At 47.0% G+C, this 10,921-nt stretch overlaps 1 protein-coding gene across 1 annotated transcript in view; it reads left to right on the forward strand.

Annotated features, from left to right (window-relative positions):
- Positions 1–8,674: 8,674 nt before the first annotated feature.
- F12 (coagulation factor XII) overlaps positions 8,675–10,921 on the forward strand; it is an 11,781-nt gene continuing 9,534 nt past the window's right edge. The window contains 2 exon segments of the mRNA XM_024745647.1: positions 8,675–8,731; positions 9,087–9,144. Coding sequence (XP_024601415.1) covers positions 8,675–8,731; positions 9,087–9,144 — 115 coding nt within the window.

The following is a 10,921-nucleotide window of genomic DNA, read 5'->3' on the forward strand; positions in this document are numbered from 1 at the left end:
TTTTTGTTTTGTTTTGTTTTTTAAATGATTTGTATTTATTTATTTATTTTTATTTTTGGCTGTGTCAGGTCTTTGTTGTAGCATGCGGGATCTTTTTTCTGTTGTGGTGCGTGGGCTTCTCTCTAGTTGTGGCATGCGGGCTCCAGGGCAGGTGGGCTCTGTAGTTGTGGTGCGCGTGCTCTCTAGTTGAGGTGCAAGGGCTCAGTAGCCCCGCAGCATGTGGGATCTTAGTTCCCTGACCAGGGATCGAACCCGCGTCCCCTGCATTGGCAGGCAGATTCTTCACCATTGGACCACCAGGGAAGTCCCCTTATAGGCTTTTGGACTTTAATCTTGTATCATGTGACTCTATTGCTTATTTTAGAAACAGTCAACCGGGTCTTGTCACTCTCCTGCTCAGAACCCCCCGGTGGCTTCCTGGGGTGGGCAGCCTCTAAGATGACCCCAATGATCCCCCCTCCTGATATTCACCCCCTGATGTGATCCCCTTTCCTTAAGCATGGATTGGACCTAATGACTTACTTCTAGTGAAAAGAATGCAGCCAAAGTGTTGAAATGTCACTTCATAGATCAGGTTACTAAAAGGCTGTGGTTTCTGTTTTAGGTGCATTCTCACCCCCTTGCTGGCTCACCCTCAAGGAAGTTGCTCTATGCAGAGGCCTACATGGTCAGAACTGAGGTCTCTGGCCAACAGTCAAGAAGGACCTGAGGCCAACAGCCTTGCGAATGAACTTGGAAGTGGACCTTACCCCAGTCGCACTATCTTTGAAGTGCAATAAAATGAGGTATGCCTGTAAATGTTTGTAGTTTAAGCCGCTAAATTTGGGAGCAATTTGTCATCTCTTATTAGCTGTAGTAGATAATTAACTTCCCATTACACTTAAAAATAAAACCCAAACTCTTCCCCTTGGCCTACCAGAGCCCAACTCGATCTGGGCCTGTGTAGCTCCCCAACAGTATTTCATACACCTCTCCCTCTTGTCACACTGTGGAGCTGCACTGTCCAGTACAGTAGCCACTGGCCACGTGTGGCTATTTAAATTAAAATTAAAATTAAATAAAATGAAAATTCAGTTCCTCAGTCATACTGGCCACTTTTCAAGTGCTTAATAGCCACATGTGACTAATGGCTACTGTATTGGAAAACACAGGTAGAGAATATTTCCATCATTGCCGAAGTTCTGACAGGCAGCACTGGTCTGGAGGAAGGAGTGGCTTCCATTTGTACAAATGTTCCATGGTGGTGGCCTGAATGACTGGGATAAAAATGGTGCCACCGAGTGAGAGGAATGAAGGATGATGGGCTGGGTACCTTCTGACCCCATAAACTTGTCTTTGAATAGGCAGTTCTGCCACCTCTTGAAATGTACGCCCCCAAGTCTCTGCTACTGAGGAGCGGAGTCTGTGTGTGTCTGTGGATCCAGGAACCTGTGAGCAGGAACTTGATGGTTTCTCCCTTCTCATCCCACAGACTGACACCCCAGGTATGGAAAGACAGAAACCAGGGTGAGGAGATGGTGCCTTTCTGCTCTGATCCAAAGCAGTTGATGGAAGGGACCCAGATGTTCAGGGGGAACTGGGCACGCATGTAGAAATTGCTGAGGCGGGGGTGGGGTGGGGTGGTGTCCACATGGGAAAGTTTCTTTGTAAACTCCTATAGACTGAGCCCCAACCATATGCCAGGCTCTGCCCTTTCACATGCATTCCCATTCAAGCATCTCTACAAGCCTGCCAGATGGTGTGACTGCCATCCCCTCCCTAAAGAGGCGTGGCCTCTTTAGGTTCAGAAAAACTTAGCCCCTGACCCATGGTCACACCAGGGGTTGGTAGTGATTTGAGGTTTTGGTAGTGATTTGAGGTTCAAGACGGGATTTGAAGGTTTCCTGATTGAAGTTCGTTGCTGTTTTTTTCCCTCCAGTCCCTGCTTCTAAGGTCATTGTTTTCCTATTCTTTAAGCTACTGACTTACAGAGCTGATCACTAGCGGTTTTGTTTTGTTTTAGGAACTTCCTGGTAACGATGCATGAATTCTTGCTTGCATCAGTTAGGACTTTTGGTTGCAACTAAAACCGGCTTAAGTAAAAAACCGGAATTTATTGGTTTAAGTAACTGAAAAGTATAGGTGGTGGTTCTGATTTCAAGTGTCATTGCATCCCAGGTCTCAAATGGTGTCACTCAAAATTTGTCTTTCACATATTCTGACTTGGCTTTTAAAGTGTTGTGTTTATTCTCAGGCAGTTTCTGAGATACTAAACATGGCTGCCAGCAGCTTCAAGGTCACTTCCTACCAACATGGCAACTTTTTTAGAAAGAGAAAGCCTCTATCTTGATTCCAGCAAAAATCCCGGGGTTGCCTCTCATTGGTTTGATTTGGGTCAGGTGTTCATTTTGAACCAGTCACTGAGGACAGAAAGAGGCAGGTTTTTTTTTTTTTTCATTGTGAAAAAGTCTCTTTATTTTAAGAAAAAAATTTAGTTAACAAAAAATTTAACAAGTTTCATTTAGCAAAATACACCCAAAAGGAAATCACAATACAAAGAAAGTTTTAAGTCAAGTCCTCACCAATTCCTACAGTATTAGTAATGTGTTTCAATTTCCAAAACTAACTCTTAAAAAGCTTAAACTTAACCTAAAAGATTTTAAATGAAAATAAACTAGAATAACAAATATGAGAAATGTTCCTCTTTGAATAAGGGATCTAGCACCCTGAGTTTTCCTTAAGAGGCAGTGTTCTAATTGACCAGGTCTGGATCACATGCCCACTCCACCCTCAGCTGAGAGATGGGGTAATCTTTCTTATATCCACTTGATGGAAGGGGGAATGGGCCCCTCCCCAAAGGAACATTGAGAGCTCTTACTAGATAAAGGGAGAATGAATGCTAAAGAAGGGAAATGACAGATATCCACCAGAGGTTCTCAAATTATGTTCCGCCCCTGTATATACCTTTAATTTTACGGAAGTCAAAGAAAGAGGCAGTGGGAACGGAGAGAAGTGGAGGGATTTGAGAAATATGTGGGCAGTGTAATGAACAGAACTTGGAGGCTGGTTAGACTTGAGGGATAAGGGAGAGTGAAAGGCCTTGGCTGCAAGCAACAGAACATGGCTCTAGCTACTTAAACAAAAGGGAATTTACTTTATGGGAATGCCCTCAGCGGTTCATAGCATCAACTAGAAGGAACAGGCTTGGAAATAAGAAGGAATTAAGGGCCACTAGAGGATAAGGAAGCAGGAATTACAGCAGACACTTTGGTTGTTTACCTAATATCCAATACCACTCCCCTTCCTCTTTTGCAGAGTCCCAATTCTGTTTCTGTGGCTACTTTACCTCACAGCCTGACTTGGCTCCAGGGTTGATTGGACTAAGACAAGAGATCCTCTTACCCTTGCCAGAGATTGGTTTAGGAGTGTCTGGTAACCCAGTTGTGGCCATTGAGCCATGAGGGGAGGTCTTCTTGGGATTTTGGGGGGAGGAAGGTTTCCTCATTTCTAAGAAAGATCTACTGGAAGGGAAGGTTCCTCTTCACTGGAGTTTAGACGTGATTCTTGGAGCTGTGGCAGCCATCTTGTGACCATGAGGGAATCAGCCTGAAAGTATACACACTGAGGACCATAGTAAACAAAAAGAAGAAGGAATATGGGTTCATGATGACATTGTTAAACCACTGAAAGCACTGTTCCTGGAGCCCCTCCACTCTAGATCTCTTATGATACGAAATGATGCATTTGAATTTCCTTGCTACTTAAGCTTGGCTTTTGGAAGGCATCCTGACTTATGCCATGTAGCAGGGACAATCTGGTCGGGGCACAGTTGGTGCAATGGCAGACTTCCAACCCCAGCTCTTTTCACCATCCTTGGGTGGCCTGTTCAGGATTCAGAGTCCTGGGAGAGAGTGCCCATTGACCACGTTTAGGCCCCTCTGACTATGTTAATATAGGGAGAGGGTGATCTGGTCCATTAGGCTTCCAGAGTGGGAGGTGATCACTAGAAATTTCCCTTCCCCCACACAATGGGGGAGGGGTGACCCCAAATAGAAACTGGGAGACTAGAGGAAGAGGAAGGGGGAATAGATGTTGAACATCCAAATACCCATTAATGTCCATCTCCAGTCCCAACAGACTGGATGCCTCATCTCACATTCCCTACAAAGCACCCTGTGCTCATCACATTCTTCATTTGACATGCTACATTCAGGTTTCTGTGAAGTTGTAGTACTCACTCTGCCTGGAAGCTGTTCTCTCCCTTTCCCACCTACAAAGCCCTATTCATTGTGAAGACCTGTTTAAAAGGCCCCTTCCAGGCTTCCCTGGTGGCGCAGTGGTTAAGAATATGCCTGCCAGTGGAGGGGACACGGATTCAAGCCCTGGTCCGGGAAGATCCCACATGCCGTGGAGCAAATAAGCCCATGCGCCACAACTACTGAGCCTGTGCTCTAGAGCCCACGAGCCACAACTACTGAAGCCCATGCGCCTAGAGCCCGTGCTCCACAACAAGTGAAGCCACCACAATGAGAAGCCTGCGCACCGCAACGAAGAGTAGCCCCACTAACCACAACTAGAGAAAGCCCACGTGCAGCAACGAAGACCCAATGCGGCCCAAAATAAATATAAATAAATTAAATTAAAAGGCCCCTTCCATTTGGAGGGAGAGCTGGCTTCTTATCAGGAGAAAGGAGCCAACGTGGGACCAGCTCTGGGCCATGGACTGTATTCAAGAACTGCAATCAAGAACTGACAAAGGGGGCTTCCCTGGTGGAGCAGTGGTTGAGAATCCGCCTGCCAATGCAGGGGATGCAGGTTCAAGCCCTGGTCTGGGAAGATCCCACATGCCGCGGAGCAACTAGGCCCATGCACCACAGCTACTGAGCCTGTGCTCTGGAGCCCGCGAGCCACAACTACTGAGCCCGCAAGTCACAACTACTGAAGCCCGTGCACCTAGAGCCCCTGCTCCACAACAAGAGAAGCCACCACCACAAGAAGCCCATGCACCATAACGAAGAGTAACCCCCACTCACCGCAACTAGAAAAAGCCCATGCACAGCAACAAAGACCTAATGCAGCCAAAGATAAATGAATAAATTTAAAAATACTATATAAAAAAAAAGAACTGATGAAGATGCTTTCATTTTAATGATCTCATCTATACAGCTCACAGTTTCACTTTCATACAGTCTTTTTTTTAATATTTATTTATTTATTTGGCTGCACTGGGTCTTAGTTGTGGCACACAGGATCTTCATTGTGGTGTGTGGGATCTTTTTTTTTTTTTTAAGTTGCAGCATGCAGGATCTTTTAGTTGTGGCATGTGGGATCTAGTTCCCTGACCAGGGATCGAACCTGGGCCCCCTGCACTGGGAGTGTGGAGTCTTAACCACTGGACCACCAGGGAGGTCCCTTACCATGGCCCTCATCATAGTCTTAATAGCTGTCCCATCAACTTTTTTTGTTTAATCAGTTTTTTAATTTAATTTTTTTTTTTTTTTGGTACATGGGCCTCTCACTGTTGTGGCCTCTCCCATTGCAGAGCACAGGCTCTGGATGTGCAGGCTCAGCGGCCATGGCTCACGGGCCTAGCCGCTCCATGGCATGTGGGATCTTCCCGGACCGGGGCACGAACCCGTGTCCCCTGCATTGGCAGGCGGACTCTCAACCACTGCGCCACCAGGGAAGCCCAAATCAGTTTTTAAATTAAAAAAATTTTCTTTTTTAGCTGTGTCAGGTCTTAGTGACGGCATGCGGGATATTTCCTCGCAGCGAGCAGGCTCTTCGTTGCAGTGTGAAGGCTTCTCTCTAGTGGTGGCATGTGCGTTTTCACTCTCTAGTTGTGGCATGCAGGCTCCAGGGTGTGGGGGCTCTGTAGTTTGCAGCACGCAGGCTCTCTAGTTGAGGCGTGAGAGCTTCAGTAGTTGTGGCGCACGGGTTTAGTTGCCCCACGGCATGTGGGATCTTAGTTCCCTGACCAGGGGTCGAACCAGTGCCCCCTGCATTGCAAGGCGGATTCTTTACCACTGGACCACCAGGGAAGTCCCAATAGCTGTCACATCAACTTTTGAAAACAATTGTTGAAGTGGTGCCTCTACTCCTGCCGACCTGTTGCTGTGTTTCTGTTCCAGGAAGTTTTCCATGGCCTACCTCTCTTCCAGCAGAATTAAGGAATCGCTGCATTCTGTCTTCACTTCATTTCCCACAAATTACTTTGTATCAGTCAGGACTTCTTTGAAAGCAATGGAAGTCCATTCAAATTGGTTTTAATTGGTGAATGTAACGGAGAATTCTTGAGGGTATCTCTAGTTTTAGGATCCAGGTTTGCAAATAAAAGAATCAGTAATCAATTTATCTGTATTAGTTATCAAATGCTGGGTAACAAATCATCCTAAAATTTATGGCCTAAAACAACAAAAATCAATTAGGATTTTCTCAAATTCAGAGGTTCAAGAATTCAGGAGCAGCTTAGTGGGATGATCTGGCTTGAGGTCTCTAATGAGGTTGCAGGCCAGATGGTTGGGGCTGCAGTATCCATATCAAAAGTGGTTCATTCACATGGCTGTCCAGTTGGTGCTGGCTGTTGGCAGGAGGCTTTACTTTCTTCCCTCATGGGCCTCTCTGCAGGGCTGCTTAAGTGTCCTCACAGCATGGCAGCTGGCCTCCCCCGGAGTGAGTGATCCATGAGACCAAGGCAAAAATTGCAATGCCTTTTATGATCTGGGCTTGGAAGTCAAACACAGTCATTTCTGCTGTATTCTATTGGACACACAGAACAGCTCTGAATCAGTTTTAGAAGAGACTATTCAAGGTCATGAATCCCAGGAGGTGAGGATCAATGGGGACCATCTAGGAGGTTGCCTCCTACAGCATTCCTCCATCCTTCCTTCCCTGTTTGCTCTGCTATTCCTATATGTGTGCTTCATTCTCAGGTAGGCCTTCCCCAGGCAGTGACAGAGATGGCCATCAACATCTCCAGGCTTGCATTCTTAGGGACCCCAGTGGGAAGAAAGTACCTTTATCATAAAAGTTCTGGTGAAAGTCCCAAGGCTGACTCTGATTGGCCAAACTTGCATATAGCTTATCCCTGAACCAATCACTGTGGTCTAGAGATACCATGCTCTGATTGGCCAGACCTAGGCCACACCCCCAGCACTAGAACTGAGGGTAGAGTGGGCAGCACTAGAGACTCATGGAGCGGAAGAAGGAGGAGTGGTTCCCAAAGGAAAAATCAGGGTGTCCTTACTGAACCAAGGTGGATGGTTGTTGGGCAGGAAAAATAATACATGCCCAACCTATCTCCCTCCTTTGTGCTCCAGTTGCATATTTTAGCACCCCTTGGTTTAGTATTTTTAGTATTTTTATCATGGGATAATTTACTTTCTTTGTAGGTAGAACTCTAAGATGACCCCCAAGTTCCCTGGTGTAAACATACCTTCTCCCAGTCATTTAATCAAACACTAATCTAGAGGCTTCTGTAGAAGAATGCTGCAAATGTAAGTAAGGTCCCAAATCAGTTGACCTTAAGACAGGGAGATGCTCCTTAGTGGGCCTGACCTAATCAGATGTGCCCTTAAAAGTGACAGGGTTCTTCCTGGCAAAAGAAATTCAAAGGGTAAGAGAGTCAACATGGGGGAGATTCTCTGTTGTTGGCTTGGAAGATCGAAGGGTCTCTATGGCAAGAAATGCAGGTAGCTTCTAGCAGCTGAGAGCAACCCCTGGCTTGCAAAGAAAAAGGGACCTCAGTCCTACAAACACAAGGAACTGAATTCTGCCAATGACCTGAATGACCTTGGAAGGGAATTTCCCCCAGAGCCTCCAGAAAACAGCCTTGATCTCAGTTTTGTGAGACCCTGAGCAGAAAACTGAGTCACGCAGTGCTGGACTTCTGACCCACAGATTTATGAATTAATTAATGGGTATTATTTTAAGCTGCAAAGTTTGTGGTTAATTTTAGGCAGCAATAGAAAATGAATATACTTCTCCATGGACTCTAAGATTCCTAAAGTAGGGAGCTTCTCTTGGATCTCCTTAAACTCCTCATCCCCAATAGGACCCAAAACAAAGATGGTCCCCTCTTCCTGCTTCCAGTTCCACTATCTGGGAAAGAGAGGAGGAGCCCCACTCCTTATTATGCTACTCCCACCCACCAGCTCCCAACTTTCCCATCCTTGGGGGCCCACCAAGGAAACTCTCTGCTTGGCTTTCCATAAACAGCCCAGGAGGGCAGCTCGACCAATCTCTGCTTCCCAGGCCTCAGGGACCTTTGACCAGTTCTATTTTTTTAAAAAATTATTTATTTATTTATTTATTTTTGGCTGTGTTGGGTCTTCGTTGCTGCGCACAGGCTTTCTCTAGTTGTGGCGAGCGGGGGCTACTCTTCGTTGTGGTGCGTGGGCTTCTCATTGTGATGGCTTCTCTTGTTGTGGAGCATGGGCTCTAGGCATGAAGACTTCAGTAGTTGTGGCATGTGGGCTCCAGTAGTTGTGGCTCGCAGGCTCTAGAGCTCAGGCTCAGTAGTTGTGGCGCACAGGCTTAGTTGCTCCGCAGCATGTGGGATCTTCCTGGATCAGGGCTTGAACCCGTGTCCTCTGCATTGGCAGGCAGATTCTCAACCACTGTGCCACCTGGGAAGCCCGACCAGTTCTATTGATCTGGACTCCTGGACAAGTGGTTGGACCAACAGAAAGACCCCATGAGGGCTCTGCTGCTCCTGGGGGTCCTGCTGGTGAGCCTGGAGTCAGCGGTTTTGGTGAAGGCTGTGGGAACCAGGAGGGTTGTACTGGGATGGCCCTGGGGGGTCCCTATCACAGCCTTGGCCTCTGCCCATGACCTTTTAGTCTAGGTGATTGGAAGGCCTGTTTGGAAAGACTAGGCAAGCCTATAAGGCCAAAGTAGAGGAGAGAAAGACAGACAGTGCTGGTGGATATGAGCATTACTGGGGAAGGGGGACCTTGAGGAGACAATGAGAGGAAGAAGGAGGGGTCCAGGCCTTCTGAGGAAATCTCTGCGTTTCTGGACTGTGAAAGGAAGCTGTGGACTAGCATGGGATCGGGGCAGGCAACGACTTTCTGGGGAAATTCCCGGCTTTCTTCTCTCTCCCATAGACTCCACCTTAGAAAGCCCCCAAGCAGCATAAGTTCATAGAGAGTGAGCACACAGTGGGTAAGTAGCCTGGGTCCACCTCCTGAGAGACCCTTGAACAGGGATGAGTATGGCAGAGAGTGTGCAGATTGTTAGTCTCTGGCCCTTGGGGTGAGGGGAAGTATCCTGGGCACTCTTCACTCTCATCCCCAGAGTTGTCTGGCTGGCATTCAGACCTGAGAGCCTACTATATGCCAGGTCTTGTGCGCATGGGTGCCGGGGATCCAGAGTGATAGTGAACTATGTGCTCCTTGAGGGCAAGGCTGGAGCTGTATCTGAGTGTCTGGTCCAGTACCTGCCAGTCTTCCTCGGTTTCCCCAGCCTCCCCCTTCCTTTCCTCTCCTCAATACATCTCGCAGGCATCAGTCATGCCACACAGAGGCCAGGGCCCTTGACGGACAAGGAAGGATCAAGAGCAGGGCTCTGGAGCCCAAATGCCTCTGAATCCCAGCTTCATCACTTATGTGCTGGATGGCTCTGCACCAATGACTTGACTTCTCCAAGCTTAAATCCCCACCTGTAAAACGAGGCTGGTAATGGTAAAACTCTTAGGGTTGTGGAGAAGGAGAAATGAGTCATTAATCCCAGTGAGGCGCTCAGCCCACAGTTTGGTACATGGTAAATGCTTAAAATATATTGGCTTTTATTATCAAGCTCCCTTTTAGATGGTAGATATCTGCCATCTTCCCCCTGCCATAGCTCCCCATTGCCTGTATTTTTCCAGGCACTAAATATTTACCTAGAATTGTAAACTAGATTGAGCCTGCCCTGGCAAGCCTGCCCTGATGGGATCAGGCCCAGCCCCTTAGCATGACACTGAGGCAATCCTGAGTACCTCACCTCCTCTCCTCAGCACTCCACACCTAGCCAAACTGCTCTCCTCCCTCTAGCCTGACTCAACCTAGCTGCTCTGCCCTTGCCTAATCACCTACTTAGGGTCCTACTCTTCCATGTCCATCCCATTTGCATCTTAAAGGTCCGTCTCAGACCTCTCTCTCTTCCTTTAATGTCCTGTCCCTGATTTGGCCCTCAGCACAAGCGTCATTGGGCCTCTAATAACAAAATAGCAGCTAATGTACTATGTGCCAGACTCTGTGTAAGTGTTTTATAGACACAATCTCATTTAAGTTTCACAACACTCCTCTGAAATAGAGTCAATTCTCATTATTCGTGGTAGCCATGTTCTATAAAGTCACCATGAACACTGAATTAGCAAAAACTGAACCATTGCTCCTAGAGGAAATATAGGGTTAGGTTTCTGTTAGCTCTGGTCACAACATTTTCATCAACATATAACCTTGTTTTATGTGTGATTCTGTTTAAAGACACCTTACTTAATATATATTGTTGATTCATTGATATTGAATTCATGGCCAGCAGCACTATAGCTCATGCCTGGATGAAGCTTATCTAACCCACAAGTGTTCTACATAATGTACATCACAGCCCTTTTGCACTTCGGAACACTGGACAGCACTTCAGCACTCTATTTGGGGGCCATTTTCAACAGCAAAATCATGTATCAAAAGCACAAAATTTGAGGGCTTCCCTGGTGGTGCAGTGGTTGGGAGCCCGCCTGCCGATGCAGGGGACACGGGTTCGTGCCCTGGTCCAGGAAGATCCCACATGCCGTGGAGCGGCTGGGTCCGTGAGCCATGGCTGCTGAGCCTGCGCGTCTGCGGCCTGTGCTCCACAATGGGAGAAGCCACAACAGTGAGAGGCCCGCGTACCGCAAAAAAAAAAAAAAAAAAAAAAAAAAAAAAAAAAAATTTAAAAAAAAAAGAAACAAAAAGAACAG

This window comes from Neophocaena asiaeorientalis, unplaced genomic scaffold, assembly GCF_003031525.2.
Source record: "Neophocaena asiaeorientalis asiaeorientalis breed wild unplaced genomic scaffold, Neophocaena_asiaeorientalis_V1.1 scaffold292, whole genome shotgun sequence".
Lineage (NCBI taxonomy): Eukaryota > Metazoa > Chordata > Mammalia > Artiodactyla > Phocoenidae > Neophocaena > Neophocaena asiaeorientalis.